The sequence below is a fragment of the Lycorma delicatula genome, chromosome 1 (genome assembly GCF_047948215.1).
Source record: "Lycorma delicatula isolate Av1 chromosome 1, ASM4794821v1, whole genome shotgun sequence".
Lineage (NCBI taxonomy): Eukaryota > Metazoa > Arthropoda > Insecta > Hemiptera > Fulgoridae > Lycorma > Lycorma delicatula.
The window spans coordinates 144,322,485-144,347,398 of record NC_134455.1 but is presented as its reverse complement, the minus strand read 5'-3'; the positions used below and the strand labels follow the sequence as shown (position 1 = coordinate 144,347,398).

The window sequence follows — 24,914 nt, the reverse complement described above, 5'->3', positions numbered from 1 at the left end:
CAAAGATAACAAATAATTATTTTTTTGCAAATGAAAAACTTCCAAGTTACTGAAATAACAGTACAATTAATAACAAAGTACTTACCTGGTGTTTTTTTAGGTTGTGGTCTCTGAATGGGCCTAATCGGACTAGCATCTCCTCCGCTCCCACTAAGCTGTTCAGTTAAACGCTTAGGTTCTTCTTGCGTTGCATCCAGATTATCCGGACCTGGAGTTACTCTTACTGGCACTGGGTGAAGAATTTTTGGATCCTATAATAAAAATGATTATTCACAAATTAATAACAATGAAAAAGAGAATGGGAAAATATTCCACGTAGATGTGTATTTAAAATCAATGAAATTATTTCACTGGCAATCCTCACAGAAAAAAAATCAGTGCACTTTAAAAAAACTCTTCATGATCAAATTTGTTTTCAAAATGCCAAGCATACAGTGAGTCGCTATGTTTAAAACATTATTTTAATATTAATAGAATCTTCACAGATATGTTTAACATATAAAAATCACTAGAGTAGAAATGTAAGAAACAGGCTTATCAATTTATTGACAACAAAACCACGTTAAGAAGACATCAATTCTGTTAAAAGTTCAACAAGAAACAATTTCAGAGAATAACAAAGCTTTCAAAATCTAATTTTATGGCTGTTTTGATTTTCCTATAGACTTTTCATCACTCACTATTTTTAATAGAATTTCAGTAATTTTTGTGAGCTGAATAACAAACATATAACATTATACCAACTTATTTTTTATTTGTACTTTGAAGTTAAATTAGACAAGTAAAAACTAAGGCGAAATATAAACATATTAAAAAGTTATAAATTTGCTATGAAATTGTGTAACATGTAACCTAATTCAACTCAAAATACATATTACAATCTGGTCAATAATTTTTGTACATTTTTTCATTCAACAGATGTATTAAATTAAACCTGTTTTGTCTCTCATTAAACTTATTTTGGGAATAAGAAGAATAAATAAATACAATAGTCAATCATAAAAAAAATTTGTTATGTATTATAAAATACATAATAGATCCTAAATATGGATTAATTGCCAGATTTAAGTACCTGTAACAAATGAAGGCGGATTGTGAGAAGTAGGTGCATGCCTAGTTATCTCAAGAACACTCATAGGCAGGGCAATGGGAGCACCAACTACACTTAATTATAATGTCTTACCATAAACAATTCAACCTTTTACAAGAGTTCTTAATAGTACACCTCTTTGATATAGAGTTTTGTATTTCAACTATATCAATGAAAATAAACATTCAGAAGCTGGATTAGTAACCAGTAAAAACATTACTGCTACTGAAATTCACCCTTACATAAAGCTGTTTATAGAAAGAAAACTTCTAATCTAAGCACAATAAATCCGTACACATGGTGACTTACCCAGAAAATGAATATTCTTATTTAAAATTTTGTTTAAATTTCATAAATATTAAAAAAAAACAATTGACTGTGTAGACCAGGAAACTTTTTTGGAACGTCAACATGTAATATTCTAAAAGGTAGCAATAAAAAAATGTTGCTACCATTATGTTGCTAAAAATTACAATACAACAGTGATTTGCTTAGTTTTGCTAATTACGTAATCTCTCTTGTTTTAATAATGTTATTAATTAAATGTAAAGTCTGGCTAGCATAGCTGGAATAGGTGTTGAGGTGCCTCATCATAAAAGCTGTCATGTCAAAAATATTTGCTTAGTATTGAACCTATACGTACTTATTGTTTTTGGCATAAAAGAATACAGTCTGACATGCGATTTTCACTAGAAAATGAGTTTGGTATGTTTCCAAAGTTTTTGCAGAAAGTTGATTCTTAGAATCATTTGCTTAGAGCTGTGACTTGTCAAGATTGTAGAAGAAATATGTAAAATTATATAAAAATAAGTCTGGCTACTAACACCGACTGGGAAATTGGTCTGGCATCGATTGGAGCACACCACTGACAGCTCGCTGCCCCAAGAGTGCTCATTGCTCTTGCATTGTGGTCGCTATTATTAAACAGTTTACACATTAAAAACTAATTCATTAGTAGTGAAATTTGTCAAAGTAATAGTGTACATACATAAAATTAAAAAAAATTCTGTGTAGCTGCTGGTATAGATCAGAAAATCTGACCAGCAACATCATTAATGTTGTTGAGGGTGTGCCGGCATATCTTCGCATACTATTTAACACTTTACTCATAAACAAACAAATTTATAAGAGTTAAAATGTAATAAGGTACGAGTTTTAATGCATAATATTGTAGATATATTATTATGACTGTTCAGAAGTGTGACTGATAGTTAAATCTCATAAGTGTGGCAATCTTATGAGACATAAGACATTGAATACATTGGCTGCTGCTTATAGCCCACCAAAATTTCTGCTTTCTTTGTGTTTCTTCTATTTCTCACAATGACTCTCTTCTCTTTCTGTCTCTTTTTCATTCTCTATTTCTAGCAACAACTACTTGAAGAGGGTCCTTCTATGATGCACCCCTCATCCTTGTAGCACAAAGCGGTTTACCCTTGCCTATACATTTGAATAGGATTTCTAGTTATACCTGACGGACAAACATGTATGCTTTGAAGGCAGCTGTGAGATATCTAGCAGTAGAATTTAAACACTAAGAAGGTGGGGTGAAAAGTTCCAAGCCAAAAGAGATGGCATTAGAATGCTTAATTTCTTGATGGCATCACGATTTCATTCTTCATTAATTTACTATAAGAGTTTCAAACCACTACATCACTTAGTACAGTATTAACACTTTGTCAAAGTGGAGAATTAGGGCTTTTTTTTGGAAAATGGATAAACTGGAAATTCATTCAGTGATTACTTTTTTGAACAGCTTGGTGCAAAGGAAATTAAAAAAGAGGCTGATATGACATTAGGAAACTCTTCTTCATCAAATACAACAGTTAAACACTGGATTGCAAAGTTTAAAATGGATTAAACATGCACTAGCAATGAACCACACAGTGGATGCTCTTCTGAAGTGACTATGCCAGAAATTATAGAAAAAGTGCATAAAATCATTTTGGAAGATTGATGAACAACAGTGAATGAGTTAATGAGTTCGAATGAGTCTATAAGCATGTTAACAGAATGCATATGCAATATTTTGCATGAACAAGCTGTGCATTAGATGGGTATTGTGATTGCTTATGCCCAATCAAAAACAGTGCTGTAAAAACATTTCAAGCAATTGTCTTGAGCTCTTTTGATGCAATCCAGAGGAATTTTTATGCTGATTTGTGATGGCTGACGAGACTGATCTAGCTCCCAGTGACTATCACTTGAATACCCTAAAAATTGGCTTGGAGAGAGAGAGATTTTTAACCAGTATGAAGTTACTGCCATCATAGATGGTTATTTTAAGGAGTGGGACAAATCAATGTAACAAACTGGCATAAGTTAACTATAACTAGATATCACAAGTTGTAGACCTTAATATGTTGACTATGTTGTAAAATACGAGGGTGGATCAATAAATACCAATGTTTGAAGACAAGTGGCGTTGCTGAGGAAAACTGGCATTACTACAGTATACATACTTACAGTATTACAGTATTACTACAGCATCTATCAAACAGCACCATACAAAATTTCAGATTGATTCATAAGTTAGTTTTTACTTGACAGCAATATCTATTAAACGTACTTGGTGATTTTCAATACAATGGAATAAACAATATCATTCTGTAATTCACTTTTTAATTTTGGTTGGAAAAATGTGCACAGAAATAAAAGTGAAGTTGAATTCTTCTATAGGGGCTATTTACCATCCATAACAACTATTGTATATAAGTTTAACAAATTTAAATATGGCCGTACATTTGTTTTTTTTTTTTGTTTTTTTTTGATGAGGAGTGCCCAGGTCATCCAGCAGATGTGGTTACTGAGGAATTCATTGAAAAGGTCCATGATATAATTCTTGCTTATCGGAGAATAAAAGTGCACGAAGTAGCAGAGGCCATAGGTGTGTTGTATTGAATAGTAAAAAACATTTTACATGATGCGTTAAGAATAAGAAAGCTGTTGGCCTGATGAGTGCCACGATTGCTCACTTTAGACAACAAGCAGATATGGCTGTCAACTTTGAAGCAGTGTTTGCACCTCTTTAAGCGAAATCTGCAGGAGTTTTTATGCCGAGTCATCACCATTGATGAAACCTGGATCCATTACTATACGCCAGAGACCAAACGACAATCAAAACAATGGGTTTTTCAGGTGAATCTGTTCCAAAGAAGACCAAGACAGTCCCATCGCCCAGAAAGGTCATGGATATGATTTTTTGGGATGTGAAGGGAATAATTCTCATAGACTTTTTGGAAAAGGGAAGTACAATTACGGGGCAGTACTAGAGTGAATTATTAGACCAATTCAATGAGAAATTGAAACACACACAGCCCTACTTGGCAAAGAAAAAAATGTGCTGTTTCATCATGACAGCGCACCAGCTCACTCATCCAGAATCATCACGGCCAAATTGCATGAACTGTGCTACGAATTGTTGCTGCATACACCATACTCGCCTGACCTGGCACCCTGCAACTTTTTTCTGTTCTCCAACATGAAAATATGACTCGTGGGAAAAAAATCTGATTCAAACAAAGAGGTCATTGTCGAGACAGAAGTCTATTTTGAAGAGCTTGACAAATTGTATTTTTTAGAGGGTTTAAAAAAATGACAGGGGATATTGGAAAAATTTTAGCCTCTTAAAAGGAGATTATGTTGAAAAATAAAAAAGATTTTTTATAAAAAAACTTGCATTTTCATTTCTAACATGGGTAATTATTGATCCACCCTTGTAAATCAAAATGTACTCAGAAAAATGTTACTTTCTTATTGAGACCTGGAAATTGTTCACCCTACCCTCATACATCATATAAGACACTGTTTTTATATTTCTGAATAGTGGCTTCAAGAAGCCACTTTTGTGTGATTTGCAAGTCAGCAAAAGGAAAATTAAGTGTGTTTACAGATGCAACATTGGCAAAATGCAAGATTTTGGATATTCAAAAAACAAAAAATAATTGAAGTCTACAGATGTTATATTACAATCATCACTGACTTTCATTACTTTCATTTACAATGCTACAAAATGTTTACAGTTTTAATGAGCAAGTACAGAAGCTACACATCAGAGCCAAGTCTAACCATAGATTTTGTTTTATTTAAGAATATTTTGCCAAAAATAAGAACTTTGTTTTTTTTTTTTAATCAACCCACACTTACTATCTTGTTAAATAACATGATAGTTTGCTACAGGTTGACGAATCACATTCAGAACTGAAAGAACTTTTACAGAAAGGTTTTTGGTGTTAAGAAAGTAAGGAAAACTTTCTCAAGACAACCAGGAAATTTGACACTAGAGCAAATGATCAATGCAGATGCTGCCAGCAGATTAAGAGGTATCATTCATAATATGAATTCTAATGCAACTCAGCAGCACTTTAAAAGTCACAGTCTATGATTGAAAATTATTGCGTATGTTTTGGATGAAAAAGGCTAAAAAAAAGTAACGATATTACTGAAGATCTAAAAAAAAATGTAAAACTTCGTAGTCAGGATAAATATAAATATCAATCCTTTTCAAACAGATTTAGAAAATAATTTGCTATATAACATCTCGAGTGGACAGGCTCCAGGCTATAATATAGTAGTTTTTTTGTTAAATGTCAAAATCAGCTGACAAGAATTGAAGTCATGAAAAATTTATTGATGAATGTTGTACACTAGATGAGAAATGATTTATGTTAAAAATTAAGCAAAATAAAATAATAACATTTATAGCAAAAATATAAAAAAGGAAATTACAATAGCTGAAATAGTACAAGAAATACGAATGCAAAGAGAATTGTTTGGCCATCTTCTCGGAACTGGACTTGAAAAAAAAATAGAACTGAAGCAAAGATTAGAAATATCTAATAATAAAGAAAAATCTAATAGATACTGAAGCACTGAAAATCTCAGCCAAACATTCTAATGCATCGACTATATATAACTCATGTAAATCTGAATTCAAGCAACTAATTCTGAGAACGTCACACATCACAACCATTCAGAAAATTTCTTATTTGCTGAAAATGACATATTTGTCTATGGCTGAGAATGGTTGAAAAGAAGTTGGTTGAAGTATGAGTTTATTTGGTGCGAAGGAAAACAGTTACTCTCTTCTACAAGCAATATATTACTAGAATCGAATAAGGAAGAAATTCAAGGTACATTATTGAAATAATTTTATTTTTAATTACTGCAAAATTAAATTTGAATAAATAAAGTAATATAATGATGCAAATAAATAATTTGAAATTATTAAGTCACTTTTAATTATAGTAAAATTATTATTCACTGATACTGTTGTAAAATATCAGTTTACAAAAGTAAAAGAATTTTGGTTAAAAAATACTGAAGCCTTTAAACGTGGCTTTAGAAATATGATTCTAAATTAATAATTATTCCCTATTTTTTTTTTTTTTAGTAAAATGAATTAATTTATTTGACTTTTTTTTTTTTTTAGACTTAAATCTTTGTCTAGTAATTTTAATAACGTAACAGTTTTAGCAATGTAACTTCAAACTATATTCAGATCATGAATGTACTCAAAACAAATGAAATCAAAGAATCTAATGATGATGATACCACTACACCATGCTTACCAATGATGAAAATAACAGTCTATTAGAAACTGAAATTTAATATCAGATTTTGCAGATCTTGAATAAATAAATAATCACAAATGAAATATATTGATTTACTTTAATTTATACCAGCAGAATGTTGATTATTTTATAATTCACCTCTGTTTTTTTTTAATTCTTATGTATATTTATTGTTACATGATTAATTACACGTCATTCTATTACTAATAAACACAAAATCGCTTATGTTTTTCTTTAGACAAGTTATAATTACAACTTTTACAATGAGCCACGGATTAATAATATTCACAAGTTCAAATGAGCCTCTTCAGGTGCTAAAAATAGAGGAAATGTGAAAGAAGGAAAGAAAAGTAAAAATTTTGGTGGCTATAAGCAGCCAATGTATTAAGGTAAACATTTAGACAAGACTCCAACTGTTTTAACGGTAGTCACACTATCAGTCATAACGTCTCTACAAAATTATTCATTAAAACTCCTATCTTATTACATTTTAGCTCTTATAAATTTTTTTGTTTATGAGTAAAGTATAAAATAATATGTGAAGTTATGCAAGCTTCTGGCGCACTCGGGTCGACAATATTAATGTGTTGGACAGATTTCCAGTCAATACCAGTAGCCACACAAATTTTTTTTAAATTTTATATGTACACTATTACTTTTACAAATTTCAGAAATAAATATTAATTTTTAATTGTAAACTGTTTAATAACAGCGAGCAATGACCTCTCATGGGCTGTCGGCCACCTCACTCAAGCAGATGCTGTAAGTGGCTGCCAGACCAATTTCCCAGCTGACAGTATCTAGACTTATGTTTTTTAATAATTTTACACATTTCTACTACCATCTTGAACAGTTACAGCTCTAAGCAAATGATTCTAAAAGTCAACTTTTTACAAGAACTTTGCTAACATACCAAACTCATTTTCCACTGAAAATTGCATGCCAGACAGTAATGAAACATTCTTTTATACCAAAAATATTAAGTATGAATGAATTCAGAACTAAGCAAATGCTTTTGACTGACAATTTTTATGACAAGATCAAAGGCACTGCAATGCCTACTCCAGTGAAAGATGCTGCAGCCAAAATTTGCGTTTCATCAACAACAGCACTGTGTACATAAAAAGAGTTAGTTAATTACAAGACTAAGAATGTTGCTACCTCCAAGACTATAAATACTAAGAATATCTCATAATTTAAATCTAATCAAAGGCTCACTACAATCAGTGGACACAATTTTAATATGATTAACTCAAACAATACTATCAGTAAACTGCAACAAACTAGTAAGAAGTGACTGTCCAGGAGCATGATGTGCAACATGATTGAAATCTTAACATTTTGGCACAGTTTAATAATAAAATCCATTATACAGTCTTCAGTCTGCAAATGTTGATGAAAATGGTTAATAACATTAAGCTATCTCACATTAGAATTATTAATGGGGTTATTTGTGGTGTTATCTTAAAGGAAAGATCTATAAAAACAGGACAAACACACTGGAGGAACTAAATATAAACATAACAATGAAAATTAACATCAGCATACACGTGCTTCACAAAGTGGCCCCAAAAATGGGAAAGAGAGTTTATACATGCATTGCTGAATGGGGCGGCCAATTTGATCATATGTTATGAAAATAAATAATTCTTTAAATATTATTACTTAATATCTTATTTTTTTTATTACTTTGACATCTGCAACTTTTGGATCTGTCTGTACAATTTTAAGTACCCAAACTGTGGTGAAAATGATAGTGTGAGTAAACATCCAAAACCCAAAACTGAATAATAATTCAGTGTTAAGAAATAATACATTTTGTAGTCATCGTTATGTTGGCATAACTGTGAGTGAGAAAGCAGGACAGTGGTCCCGCACTAGTCATACCATTTTAGTTGCCATCATGAGTTGGTTAACTGAAGTTCATGCGCTTATGATTGAAGCCTATTTTAAAAATAACGATTCCCTTATCTCTATAGTGTTTATTTCACAGACATTTATTTTAATTTAAATCGAAACGTGTCTATTCCAAATAGGAATACTATATTACTGTAGGCAAAAAATTTTAAAACACATTGGTTTAAAAATGAAATCAACCAGATAAAAACGCAGTCTGAGAAAGTATGAAAATATTGATGCATAGTGCAATCTCCACAATGTTCAGCAGCAAAGCATGCTGTTGCACCAGACATTTCTGATCGAAGTGTAAGAAGAATTCTCCATGACGACCTTCAGTGCCATCCCTATAAGATGATGTAAGTGTAGGAACTCAGTGCAAATGACTGGGCGTTTTGTAAAACAGCAAGCAAGTTCATCCTCAAAAATGTCCACTATAATGTCATTCTTTCAAGTGACAAGGCACGTTTTCATCTCTCTGGATGTGTAAATAAACAGTATTACCATTTCTGAGTTGCCAATAACCCACAAGAACTTTACCAGTGACCACTTCACAGTCATTTATGTTACAATGTGGTGTACAGTTTCAAAATTCGGCATAATACATCCATATTTTTTTGGAGTCAATTCAGAGAGTAAAAATAACGACTCATTGGTAAGTAACAATGTTGGCTGATTTTTTGCTACCAAAACTGATCTAGCTTCATAGAATTTGGTTCCAACAAGATGATGTCACCACCCACATGACAAGAGTTTCCGTGGATGTTCTCCGAGAAAGCTTCCAAAACATCTGGTTTCATGACATGGTGACATTCCCTGGTAAATGTGTTCACCTGATTTGGCTATTTGTGACTTTTACGTTTGGGGCTATCTTAGTGTGTAATCAACCACATTCAACTGCAGAACTCAAGGAAGCCATTCAACATGAAACTGCACAAGCAATGATCGAGCAAGGAATGAAAAATTTTAGAAAGAGGTTAAATGAGTGCGTGAGGAAAAATGAGAAACATTTGGAAGTCATAATTTTCAAGAAAAATATGGAATATTATGAGTAAACTGCTTTTTAATCTGACACATTAAACTTTCAAATACTATGAAATACATTTTTTTTATTGTTTCTTTGAAATCAACAGATCATTCTGCTGGACTATATCATACATATTAGGCCAGTTTTCATTTCCTGCACTAAGAAACAACTAATAATATTTTTCTGTTGTAATCAGACATTAATTTTACTAATTACTTTTTTATTTTATAAAATTATTAAATTTTCTATATTATTTGTTTTTGATTTTATTTACTAATTTTAAAAATATTCTAAATTCTAATTTAGAATTAAAACATTTTGTAATCTTTACTCTATTTTTAAGGTCCCTTATAACTTTCATTATTACCACTTCACAAGGTTTCAAAATTGGAAGAAGAAATAAATAAAATTTCTTAAAAATTATAACTGTAGCCTACCATAACAACAATATTATGCAACTTGCATAGAATGTCAAGTACATGTCCCACATTGTATGAAAAGATCTGCATAACATGCTCATTTATAAACTTTAATAATTCTATTTTTATATAATTCAAAATAACTGAGTACCTACCAGACAAATACTGAAATTTGAGACTGGTTATTCTGAGCTGGCCACAGGCAAACATTAACATTACAAGTAACTATCGATAAAACATTAATCTTCAATGGTTTTATAGAATACAAAAAATTACCAGAAGAGCATTGTTCAACAAAGCAACTGTATAATACACGAGGACATCAAGTTAGGCGTTAATGATCTAAGACTGCAAGAATTAAATTTTATTACTAACTGTAACAAATTCTTCTCAAGATTGTTAAAAACATTTTTTTTTTCTAAATTAAACATATTTAGTGATAATGTGATATGCTAAATGCCTAAATAAAATCCAAATAAAGACAATATTAAATGCGCATAACTGGCATACACGGGTGAAACATGTAATAGGAACACTCAAATATGTGAATATAGATTCATGGCCTTAAGAAACAAGATATTAGATAACATCGCTATACTGTTCCCTAATATATTACGAACAGTAGCTCCTAATTTAAATTTCCGATACAATGCTGCATAACAGATACAATCCACAAGTATGTGGTGTACCGTCAGATAGCTGTTGCAGCGAACACAAACAGGTGCATTGCTCCAAGTCATGAAATGTCCACGAGTGAGTCTAGTGTGCCCTATTCACAGACAGCAAATAATAACATCCTCTCAACAGTAACTCCTGGATGTAGAGTCCCACGGTGATATAGTGTTCTTAACTAGACAAAATTTAATGTTGATGGTAGCTGTTTACGCCATTGCGTAAAGTTGCGTTTATTCCAATAAATTCAAGGTTATGGTCGAGTCTTGTAGTTTACAGGCTTGGTAAATTTATTTTGCATTTTTGTAAGGCTTATCTTATGTGTACTTTAATATAGATTGGTTTGGTCTGTTGTTTTCGTTATCAATTTCTCTCAGGCTCCAGTTTGACTGACTGTTGCATCATCATATTGGTGTCAGCTTATTTCTATCACGCATTATTTATTGCTGTTTAGTCTTAATGTATATATATTATTCTTAAGTGTTTTTATTCAATATTTTCATAGTTCCTAGAAGTCTATTTCTCTTTGTCTGACTTGATGTCATTTCTGCAACTTGTGCGTTTTCAGAAATTATTTTTATCAGTCTTACGTAATTCTTTAGTGGTCTGTTTGCTTGTAAATTATTTTTGTTTTGTCTTCGTTCCCGAATTCCACAAGTTTTCTCTAATCGTTCTCATACTAACACTTAAACACTACCTCTTGTTGCCAACACACACTCTCTTAGGTCTGCCTAGGTTTAGTTTCCCCCTCTTTTCACTCACACCATTTTTTCGGCAGAGTAGATCAGACTTTCACCATGTGCGGTCGACTGTGACCTTTCTCTCTCATACTTAATGGTTTTAAATACTTTTGTCGTCTTCGTACTCTCATAAACATTGTGGTATTTCTCCTTCTAAATATTCTCTAGTTCTACTCGTCAGTGTTTCGTGATTTCACCGATCTCTATGTTTTTGTTTTGCCTCGTTTCTTTGTTAAGTTAATCTTCAAATTCTGTATATTACGTCTCTCCTAAAAGTGTTTCAATCACTACAAACTGCCTATTCTATCGACGCTGAATCTTCTCCAGCTGTTGATTATGTTTTTCATCGATGCAAATTCTCTCCAAACTTATTACTACATATCTGAGATGCTACATAATTATTCAACTTCTAATCACAAATTGTTACCTCTGTTATTTTTTATTCGCCATTATAGACTACGCCAAGGATAAACCGTATGTATATGTGCACTTTAATTTCACGAGTTCATTTTTTACCAATATTCGTGTGTTATTAAGGGATGTTCAAATCCTTCATTATTTTTTATAGTAAACAGTTACGCTATTAGTAAAATTTGTGAAACATTCAGTTAATCGTACATTATGCATTTCAATTTCAAGTTTGGTTTAAAAAACCATTTATTCACTTAAGTGCAGTCACGACAGGTGACTTAGATAAGGTTATGTTATTGTCATGTGCAACATATTTTATGTGCATACTTATTACAATTTGTTTTTATTGTACTTGAATCTATCATTCAATTTAATGTAATTTGTTAATCGCAAAGATTAATTATTATCTACTCATGAACTGAATTCATATTACTTCTCTTAAATTAATCTAAATAAAATAACTCCTGATGTGAAGTTACGTTTTTGGACTTCTTTGTAATTTTATATTTTCAAGAAAGCTTGTTTACTAAAATGAACTCTATTTATATGTTTACTTTTTTCAATTTGATTATTGTAATTAACTCTTTTTTATACTGGAAGATTATCGTGGCTTTTCTTTTTCTACAATAAACTAGAATTACTAGTTTTAATAATTTAATGATAATTTTGTTGTTCATAAATCAGGAAAGGTCAGTGCCAATAATAAGATTTACTTTAGTTTATTTTTCTAAGTTAATGACATTTGTTCATTGCTAATTTTTCAATATTACAGCATATGTCAGTAATGCAATAGTTTTCCAGTCATACTATGTTTATTGATGTTATGTTTTTCTAAGTATATAATTGTAAATAAGGTGTTTTATGTTCTCTTGTTTTCAGGCTTTGTTAAATTGTAGATTTTCAAAATGTGTATTTGAAAAATGTATATTCATGTATTTTCTCATTTAATATCAATTATTCATATGTTGATTCAGCTGATATTTCTTATATAAAATTAAGTTATGTTTATTCATAATTTCTTTTAATTTTTTAAGGTTATGATTTAACATAAGTTCAGTTGTTTTCTTTCTAATTAAAGTCCAATTTCTTTTGGCAAATACGAGCTGTGTGTTCTTTTAATTCTGTTAACTTTATCCAACAGTAGCATTCCATTCACTTTCCCACTTATCACAAATCACACTCTTCAAAAAATAAACAAGATCATCAGAAACAATGCAATTAGAGAAAAGAGATTGCAAACACAAGCCTCTTTTGCCACATTATCAATGCACTCATTGCCTGAAATTCCAATATGGCTGGGAATCCAACAAAATCTCATACTGTTAATATGCCATGTGTTTCAGAGATAACAGACTGTATTTCATGGATAAAGGGTGTCTGGAGTACATATCGCTAATCATCTAAAAGGTACTCATGGAATCTGAACAGACAAGTTCGTGTTGGAATATTGAGTTATGTATATTTAAAGCCTTCTTAATAGTGTACAACTCTATGATGAAAACACTGGCAGTGCTGGGAAGAACCAACATGTAAGTTCTATTGGCAACCACAAAAGCACTACCAACAGAATTTTCATGTCTAGAGTAGTCTGTATAAACTATATTATTAGGATTTCGCTATATACAAATTAAAAAATTTTTAATGACTAGGTGACAAAGTTGCCATTGCTTTTCAGTCTAATCAGCAGCAGAGATTTTATCGATCCACACATGACCTGAATTTTTCTACATACAACCGATGGAGTTGTTCAGGAAATTGTATCCACATAATTCGAGGATGATTTCCATATAACAAACCGAAACACTCAACAGCAAACAGCCCTTGCATTGTGGAAGACACCGAGCATCTCAGTCGTAGGCCTTTGATTGAAATTACGTAAGCCCTGCGATAATCCCTTAGTACATGCCAGCAGTCGTCTTCATCCCACCAAGGAATGAACAGCAGGCTACCTTGACTTTCCAGATTAAAGGAATAAATTCATTTGTACTACAGAATATAAATGTGTTAAATTGGCAAATTGGTGGATACCACTCTGTCATATTGGCTAACGGAATCCTTGTATTCCAGTCTACTTTTTGAACCACCATCTTCAAGGATGACTCTAAGGCAAATAAGTATTATCAACCGAAATAACAACCAGTCTGTGATTGCTTCCAAAGAAGCTTTTGGAAACACACCAGGTAAGATGTGAGAGTAGGGTTGCTGAATACAAGGACAGAACGATGCACGAAAATTTACCTAATGAAGATGATACAAAGGTGTATGACTCATGCAACAAAGCAATCTAAGCAGAGAACAAAATCCAATAAGCAGAAATCTAAGTTCTTCCTCAGTATATCAACTACAGTGCCTCAGAAAAAACATGATGATGAACCCCATGAATAATGATAGGTATTGAAATTGACAATTATTAGGCAGGGTAAAGGAATTTGTGACTAGACAGATCACCCTCACCCACTGGGTTGGTCTAGTGTTGAACATGTCTTCCCAAATCAGCTTAATTGGAAGTTGAGAGTTCCAGCATTCAAGTCCTACTAAAGCCAGTTATTTTTACATGAATTTGAATACTAGATCGTGGATAACAGTGTGCTTTGGTGGTTGGGTTTCAATTAACCACACATCTCAGGAATGGTCGAATTGAGACTGTACAGGAATACAATTCATTTACACTCATACATATCATCCTCATTCATCCTCTAAACAGGAAAAAGAAAAAAAGAGACAGACCACCCTCACTAATACGGGTATTTGGTGAAATATTTAAGTTACAGTTATTCATTTTAAATAGTACCAATATCTTCACAGAGACCTCTACTGTCACCTCTTCTGGAACCATCCTTTATCATTTATGTAAAAAGGAAAAAATTCCAGCCATGTCTTAAAAAAAGAATATCAAAATCTGGCTTAGTTCAAAAGAAGTGATTTTTGAAGAGGATGAACTTAAGGTCCAATTACTGCAAAGGGTTTCACACATTAAAAGTAATTTTAATGTGTACAAAATTGATGAGTTAGCAAAATCCAGTGGTAATACTGTGCTTCAATTACCTCCCTATCATTGTGAACTCAACCTAACTGAATCAATTTGGGGACAAATCAAAAGTTACACAGCATCAGAAAATACTACTTTTAAAATATCTGATGTTAAAATTTTATGCTTAAAAGCGTTCGATGAAACATGCCATCAAGAACAGAAAATCTCTATAAAACATATAATGGATACTGTTGAACCAAATAATTGGGAATTGTACAATATAACAGAAAACAAAACTGAACCTCTCATTATCTCTTAATAGTAACAGCACTATGGATTTCCCACAATCAGGAGACAAAAACTGAATTAAATTTATAATTTGTTTATCATAGAGATTTAATTTAAAATATTAGTGAAATTTTAGTGGACAACTGACAATTATTTCATAAATCTTAAAACTCAAGAAAGCTACTTTACAATAAACAATTTTAATGCATAATATACTCATAGGTTATCAGATATGCCGAACAAGATAAGAAATATTTACTGACCATTTAACATATCTTAATTTATTTAAATTTATAATATATGTATAATTTTTATAACATATAATAGTGCATAGTTACTAAATATTAACATATCAGTGTTTCTTTTATATGTGAATTGGTCACCTAAACACTTGTATGCGAAGTCTGTTTACTTGAATTCTATAAGTTAACTGAATTAGGTGTATATACGAGGTGCGACAATAAAGTAATGAGACTGATTTTTCTTTGCAAGATGTGGCAACCCTGCAGCTTGCGTAGGGCACACCATCTTTGACCTTGGTCTAGAAGTAGCTTACTTCTAGTCCAAGTGGCACATTGATGCAGCTGCTCAGTAGTGAGTTGTGCTGTAATAAGTGAACACGTGTTTGTGTCTCTCGTCACAGAAATGAAACCGCAAAATATTGCGCAACGGTATGCCATTTCTTTTTGCGTTAAATTGGGTGAAAATGTGACAACTTATGGTAAGCTTCAGAAGGCTTTTGGAGAGGAGGTTATGTCAAGAGCTCAAGTTTTTCGGTGGCATAAAATTTTTATTGAAGGCAGAACGAATGTTGAAGATGAAGACCGCAGTGGACGACCATCAACCTCACGGACAGATGTCAACTTGACCAGGGTGCGTGAAATCGTACGATCTGATCGAAGATTATCCGTGAAAATGATTGCAGAAGAACTCAACATCAATCGAGAAATGGTTCGTCTAATATTAACTGAAGATCTTGGTATGAGAAAGATTTGTGCAAAAATGGTCCCCAAAAATCTCACACAACAACAGCAAGATACATGGAAAAATGTGGCAGCAGATCTGTTAGAACAAACGGAAATCAATCCAGATTTGTTGAGCCGTGTTATCACTGGTAATGAAGGTTGGTTTTTTCAATACGATCCAGAGACAAAACGCCAATGTTCGCAATGGTGCTCAAAGGGATCATCCAGACCAAAAAAAGCTCGCATGTCAAAGTCAAAAGTGAAATGCATGCTTGTGTGCTTCTTCAATTCCAAGGAAATTGTTCATCAAGAGTGGGTGCCTCCTGGACAAACAGTTAACCAATATTTCTACAAAGAAATTTTAGAAAGACTTCGTAAACGAGTTCTTCGTGTCCGTGCCAACATTGCTGATAATTGGATTCTGCATCACGATAATGCGCCATCGCATACTGCTATGTCAGTACAGCAATTTTTAACCTCAAAACAAGTTTCAGTACTACCACAGCCACCTTCACCAGATATCGCTCCGTGCGACTTTTTTCTATTTCCAAGAGTCAAAATGGCGGTCAAGGGACACCATTTTCAAACAACACAAGATGTCCAAAAAGCTGTGACGAGGGTCTTGGAGGATATTACAGAAGATGAGTTCCAGAAATGTTACCATCAATGGCAGAAGCACCGGAATAAGTGTGTGCAATCAGAGGGGAACTACTTTGAAGGAGACAACACTAAACATGACTAAAACGGTAAGCAACATTTTTTTTTCACAACAGTCTCATTACGTTATTGTCGCACCTCGTATATATATATGTGTATATATATATATAAATATAATGATTACCTGCTCAACAGCAGATTTATGAAAATCAAAGTTCACAGGCTTGGGACCAGGGGATGAGACTGAACTAGTGGGTGAATCAAAGAATTTTGTCCACTGAAACAAAAAAAAAACTGTTTCACACACAATTTTACAGTAGAAAAATGAAAACAAAAATTTACTGACTAATCTTAGCACACAACATGCCTTGATTATTAGATAAGATACCCAGTTACTTAGAATTTTATAGCATGACTAGTAATAATTTTAAACTATCACAGTTTTGCAAAAATAACTATACTAAAAAATCAGCACTACACAATATGTTACAGCACCGTTTTTTTTCTAATTTGTTTTTATTAAGAACTCATCCAGGCAATAAAAAAATAGTAAGGAGAATTTTAACTTTTATAAAACTGTACAAAAAAACACAGCTTAAGCCTCTCTTAAATGGTATAAATGATTTAAAAACTTAATATCAATAAAGTAACTACAAACTTATTTAATTAAACATATGATCAAATATACAACTTTATGATCTTTCCTAAATTAAATTTTGTGTATGTGTGTATTTTACATAAAACATCTTGTTTTCTTTAATAAAAAAAATTATAATAAACATAAAACCAAATTAAATAAAAGAGTTACATCATATCACAAAACACAAATGTTTTTTTTTAATGTAAACCACATTGTTGCATAAAATAAATAATTATGGAAGTGCTCAAAGTTTTAGAAAATGTGTAATAATAAATAACATCATGTAAAATTTAATATAGTAGTAGTAACTAAATTGTAAAACAAGAAACACCTCAAAAACCACTTAAAGTAATTACTTAACACCTAAAACTAGGCGATGGTCAATTCTATTGTTAAGCAGTCATCAACATAAATAGATCACCTAGTTTTAGATTATAAGTAATTACTTTAATTGATTTCTGAACACTTTACAATTTAGTTGCACTACATTAAATTTTACATAAAGTTGTTTAATATTATACATTTTCTAAAACTTATGGATACTTCTAAAATTATTTATTTTATGCAACAGTATGTTTACATAAAAAAAAATCATTCATATTATATGGTAAGAAGTAACTCTTTTATTTGAATTTGGTTTAATGTTTACAACATTAAACTAAATTCTAATTCAAATTTTTACAAATTCAAACATTTACTATAAAAGAAAACAAGATATTTTATGTATGATGAGCAAAATGTGACTTCCAACCTCATTGTAATTTTCAAGTTATAATTTACTAAGCATTTGACACCATTGGTATTAATACAATAGTATAAATTAAAGTTCCACTTACCAACAATTTTAGAAATATATATCTGAGTACTTTCGGAGCCATTATTCCATCATCACGGATTTCCCATAAGATCTTAATTCAAATTCAAATGTATAATTGTATTTAAATTAAAAATTGTTATGTTTATAATAGTTGGTAGTCAAGAAATAAAATTAATTTATATGTAGATGTTTACAACTATTATCTCATAATAGTCGTAAACATCTTATGAACATGACATTACAGTTTTATTGACGAACAAATTAATTTTATTTCTTGACGACTGACTATTAAGAACATAACAATTTTCAATTTAAATATGATTATACATTTGAATTTGAATTAACATCTTATGGGAAATCCCTGATGGAGTAATGGCTCCGAAAGTACTCTGATATAAATTTTTAAAACTGTTGGTATGTGGAACTTTAATTTACACAATTTTCAAGTGTTTTTGTTCCCAAAATAATGTTATCCTGGGTATTCCAACCATGACCTTTACTACTTCCTTCCATGAGAAGTACCTAGACCTACTTAATATTTTGTTAATGTTAACAATATACCCAGAACAGAACTGACTTAAATATGTTAACAAAAGTAGCTCATTCAGATAGAGTAGATTAGCCATGTATGTGTGATCTTTATAACTTTCTTCTACAAAATATTGATTTTTTTTCAATTTTTTCTACAAAAATAATCATAAAAGACAAATTTAATGCATGATTTGGAAGGATATTTCCTTACCTATATGACTATATTTTTTTTGTTTTAATTTTTTAATTAATTTTCTGGAACAATAGTTTTGCAAAATTTTGTTTTCTAGAAAAATACAAGATTTTACACATTATTCACTTCACATTGATCTATCACAGTATCTACAAGCAAAAAAGAAATTAAAGGCTAATTTACAACTTACAATTTTCTTTCTTAAAATTTTTGTACAACTATCTGCAAGCATAAGAAATACTTCTTATTGATACAATCATTTAACTTAAGATATTTTAGTATCAATCAAAATAATTTTAAAAATTTTAATTGCTAAGCTATATGCAATTATTTTTAAAAATAGTTTACAAACTATTTTTGTTCACCGTTAACGTTTTTGTTCGCAGTTCACCGTTAACTTTAAGTGATTAATATACTTTCTAATTATTGTAAATGACTAAACAACTCTCATTTGGATACTTAAAAATATTTAAAAGAGCTTTGAATATATACTTTCTGAATACTAAGTACAGTTGAGTTTGGGTCATAAACTCCGAAACAGATTGTCTAATTTTTATGTTTGACAAACCAGTTTTCAGCCCGTTCAATTTTACATTTTTAATGGTTGCCTTCAACACACTTATCATTTCCAAGAATTCTTTGCAAGATGTTTTTTACATAATAGGATGACCAAATTTTAAAGGAAAATCTCTCAAGCTTCTACTTTGGTGGATTGCAATTGGGAAATTCTGCAATAGAATTCCATTAAATATTAAACTTTATGTCTTCTGGGGTATTAATAATAATAACAAATTATCTTTATTAAGATATTTTAACATTAAGAAATTGAATACAAACTTCTGAAAATATCTGCCAGTAATATCAAGAAAAAAATACCCATCAAGTTAGACACTAAAATCAATTCTTACTTCTTTTCCACGATGTGGTGAACCAGATTCATTAGTGCTCGGTGTTGGACTAGCCTGAGATACAGCTGTAGCAGCACTACTATCAGTACATGCAGGGGCAACAATATCTCAAGCTTCTACTTTGGTGGATTGCAATTGGGAAATTCTGCAATAGAATTCCATTAAATATTAAACTTTATGTCTTCTGGGGTATTAATAATAATAACAAATTATCTTTATTAAGATATTTTAACATTAAGAAATTGAATACAAACTTCTGAAAATATCTGCCAGTAATATCAAGAAAAAAATACCCATCAAGTTAGACACTAAAATCAATTCTTACTTCTTTTCCACGATGTGGTGAACCAGATTCATTAGTGCTCGGTGTTGGACTAGCCTGAGATACAGCTGTAGCAGCACTACTATCAGTACATGCAGGGGCAACAATAGAACCAGTACTTGTTCCAGTAACCGAAGGTAATACCATGGCATTATTTATTACATGAGGGCTTGATTCATGTTGTCGTTGAGGAATAGTAGGTGGCACTAATGAAGGTGGAAGTGTCTCTGGTAGAGCTATATTGTTTCTTCTCAAAACTACTAAATGCATAGCAGTGTTGAACTCAGCCAGTGACAGCAATCCATCCTTTGTAACATCTGACAGTTGCCTGAAATCACAAATAATAAAATTAAAAACTATAACAGAGATTTATATATACTTTAATTCAAGTACAAAACTGTGAAGATTCTATAATGGCTGTCAGCATAGAATAAAAAACATTAACACAAAAAAGCATGCAATTCAGGAGTAAATATTTTAAAGAGTGGATATCTTTAAGTAATACATTCAAAATAGTTATCTGCTAAAATAAAACACCTACGAGTTTAGTTCATATTATTTTCTTCTGTTTGTTTGTTTATTTTTATTATTGGTATATTATTTAATGTTTTGTTTGTTGGTTTGAAAAAATCAACAAACAGAATAATACATGGTGTCTGTAAAACTTCAAAAGGAAAAATCAAACTACCTTGACAATCCCAGTGACTTTTTTTTATATGATCATAATGTTTTTTATTATACAGGTGTCCAAATACAAACAGATCTGAAAATTGAATAAATAATATATAATACTAGGAAGTATATTTTAAATGAATTCTAGCTTAAATTAGGCAAAAAAACAAATAGTTTGTATTGGTGAGGGCTGTAAATACAAAGCTTGGATTTGAACAATGCTTATGTTGAAGAATAAAAAATATATTTAATTATAAAATCAAAACCACCAGACTCTATAATTAGAAGAGACAGTTACCAACTGTAGCACTTACAAAGATTTACTTCATTGTCAGCAGTTAAAATTAGAAATAACACAATGTTTATCAGCATACACACTGCCTTGCTATATAACATTAAAACCTCTTTTCATTACCATAGCATTACAATGAGTGGTAATTCTTATTGACTATGGTAACAGTTCTACCAATTTATACAATGAACCATCATTGTATCTGTTTCACAGTTGGCTTGAACTATTTTTTTAATTAGACTGATATAAGACAGCTGATTTTTTTGTTAGATATGATAGTTTAACTCTTTTCTCTTGGTAACTTCAAAAAAAAAATTGTTTTAAAGTTTTTTAATGTGAATTATGCATATATTATTATTCATTTCAATTATACCCTATAATATAAACTAAAGTTTGAGTGTTTTGTTTCTAATTAAAGTTGAACTTCTCAAATTTTTGTTTAATTTTAATAGATGTTATTTTTACATCAGTTTCTCAGAATTAAATTTTCTACAAAGTTAACTAGAAATTTTTATTTGTTTATTGATAAATTAACATAGTTATTTTATTACAAACCTAAAAAGGTGTATTTTAAAAATACAAAGTTTTTTCATATTTTACCCTGCTTTTCTTAAAACCTAAGTGAGATAGAGGTCAGGGACCACTTTCATTCAGTTTCTTAAATCAAAACCGTAAGAAAGTACCAAATTTACTTCTCAAATTTTTGAGTAACAGATTTGTATCCCAAGAACTTTAGTAAGAATTAATTACACAGAGGGAGCAGAAAGCAGGGCTAAATGTTTTGCAAGTTGAAACTTACTAACAAACTGTTTTCTGACCTTACGTTAATATGAACTTCTTTTCTTATTTTTGGTTATAGAATCATCCCTCTGAGAGATTGCTGGGTAATTTTAAATCACCTGTACATATATACAGGTATATCACAAAGTTTCCTGGGACTTTCATAACCTATTCTACTTGCAAAAATAATTGAAAAAGTTTGTGATATATCCTAAAATGCTTCATTTGCAAGTTACGGCTAGTGAAAGGTTTTGCTTGGAATTTAGCTATCCCGGTGAAATGAGATCACTTGAAATTTTTAAGACAATAATTAGGGACATAATTAATGATTTCTTATGTTTTTTCACCTGAAAAATTCAATAAAACAGGTCCCAGAATTGTATCTACAACAGTTTTGAGAAATACGGGTGAAAACCAAAACATTGGGTTAAAAAACCATTTTTTATGTTTGTTGTACAACTTTATTAAATGGGTAATAAACACATAAAACTGTACAACCTTGTTAAACAGGTAATAAACACATAAAACTTGTAAAGAATTTAATTTTGAACAAAATGGTGTAAGATAAGTTGAATAAAACAAAGAAAATGAGAAAAGTTTGAATTTTATTTAGAAACAGTACACTAGACCAAAGTGCATTATAAGTACCAGTTTACAATGAATGTTTAAAAATGAACCCACCAACTTCAACACATTTCTTGGCACACTTTTTTACTACTTTTGTTGCTCTTTTTAGTTCAAGGCTGTCCTTAAGTTGCCCGGCTAAAAATTCCTCAAGAGAATGTATTTTTGTTTTGTATACAATGTTTTTCATCCATCCCAAGATGCAAAAATATAAAGGTGTTATATCAACAATCAAAAGTAAAAAGGTGTTAGATCAGCAATTGTACAACTGCAAGGGAAGCAGACCGTCTCCTGGGTGTACATGTTGTACTGGCTGTTTATGATAAGGATAAAACTTGTTTTTTTAAAATGTCTTCTAACCAATCAGATGCAAAAATCCAATTCACTTAGAAAGATGTTGTGTAATGATGCCTGGACTGCATCGATAATTCGTCAATAACATCAATAACAATGTCATGCTGGACAGATTGTTCATAGCTGATACGAATACTAGGTAGTGAACGTGTCTCCTGAAAATTGTGAAAAGTTGCGACAATTGTTTTGGAATCTGGAATCCTGCAATTCCGAAGATATATATCATATTCTACAGCAGGTGTAGCATTACTATAACGCATATCCAAAATGAATACTATATCAGTGTATTCCTCTATTGTAAATAAGCATGGCATTACTTCAATGGCAAAAAAATTAAATTAATAGAAAATCTTTGCTAATGACAGCACAGTTTGCAGTACCCGATTTACTTAATGTTATTTACAGAATGACATAACAGTAATACAGTATTGTGTAATGTTGTTCAGCTTTTGTTATTTTATTGCCAACTTTGAAATAATAATTTTCAAATAATCTATAATATTTTTGTCATTAATTGAACAATTATTAGCTAAATAATTTTTATTTATTTATTTGTATTTTACATTTGTTGTGCAATTTCTTATATTTTTTAACAGCAATTTTAATAGTAATTTTTTTTTACAAATTTTTCACATCACCAAAAAAAATTTAGTTTTTGTTTATGTAAATAGTACTTTTTTGACAAATGTAGTATTGTACTGTTTCTAAATAAAATTCAAATTTTTCTAACTTTTCTGTTTTATTCAACTTATCTTACACCATTTTGTTCAAAATCAAATTCTATACAACTTTTGTTTAAATATGTTATGTGATTATTACTCATTTAACAAAGTTATAGCTTGTCAAACAAATAGAATACAGTTTTTCCCCTAATTTATTGAATTTCATTTCAGATTTCTTAAAAACTACTGCAGGTATGGTTCTGGGACCTATTTTAATCGATTTTTCAGGTCAAAACCATTAAGAAATTACTAATTCTACCCCTTAATTAACGTCCTAAATATTTCACTGTGATCTCATTTCACCAGGGTAGCTGAAATCAGAGTGAAATTTTTTTCTAGCGGTAACTTGCAAACGAAGCATTTTAGGACATATGTTTATATGAACTTTTTCTATTATTTTCACGAGTAAAATAGGTTATGAAACTCCGGGAAGAACTCTGTGATACATTCTGTATACATGTAAAACCACTAATCTTTCAGTAAAAGGTTTTCAAACCACTTAAATAATTATAAAAGAGGTAATAAGTTATTATCAAATGTGACTGACCATCTTATAAAACATAAACATGCAATTACTGATATTTTTTTAGTGAAATTAATTTTTTAAGATTCATATCTGTCTGTACTCTGTATCTGTTCATATGTATCCTCTACACTGTTAAATTATATTTTTAATTCTATTAATATAATCCGCCTAGTACAGAATAATGAGATAAAACATACCTTAGGTGGTTTATATTTATAGAATTTAAAATATAATGACTGATATAAACAATAATTTAGTAGTATAAATAAAAGGGCAGTTTGGAAAGTAACCTTCGTTTGATCACTACATGGGAAGGAGTGAAGGTTAGCACCACCGTTTTTGTAGATGTGCGTGGGAGGCCAGTCAGCATCCAGCCGTGGCAGTAACAAGGGGTCGTGTGATTGTTCGTTGATTTTCTGTGGCTTGTTAAAATGTGCGCTGCAATAGAAAACCCCACGAAGAGAGAAGTGCGCACTGTTAAAAGATTTACCACAGATAAATAATATTCAGCGGCAGATATTCATTGGGAACTTTGCATTGTGTATGGACCAAAGATTATGAGCGCAGAAGTTGTACATGACTGGGTTCATTCATTCAAAAGTGGACGAAGAAATGTGCATGACGAAGAAAGGAGTGGCCGTCCATCTGTGGTCAATCCTGAACTGGTTCAAAAGACTGATGCCAAAGTGTGTGAAAATCAACATTTTACCATCTTGGAGCTTTCCAATGAATTCCCACAAATTTCCAGGACTGTTTTGTTCAAGATAGTGATGGAAAAGTTAGGCTACTGTGTTCTGTAAATAAGAAATAGGTGGGAGATTTTT

The 24,914-nt window shown here is 31.0% G+C and overlaps 1 protein-coding gene across 1 annotated transcript in view; it reads right to left on the bottom strand.

Moving 5' to 3' along the window:
• The window catches only part of Reps (RALBP1 associated Eps domain containing), a 114,266-nt gene that overhangs the window by 57,158 nt on the left and 32,194 nt on the right, over positions 1 to 24,914 (bottom strand). The window contains exons 5-8 of the mRNA XM_075363266.1: positions 20,326 to 20,448; positions 20,124 to 20,160; positions 16,894 to 16,986; positions 86 to 251 (exon numbers count right to left, since the gene is read on the bottom strand). Of these exons, the coding sequence (XP_075219381.1) occupies positions 86 to 251; positions 16,894 to 16,986; positions 20,124 to 20,160; positions 20,326 to 20,448 (419 nt within the window). The remainder of the gene's footprint in view (positions 1 to 85; positions 252 to 16,893; positions 16,987 to 20,123; positions 20,161 to 20,325; positions 20,449 to 24,914) is intronic.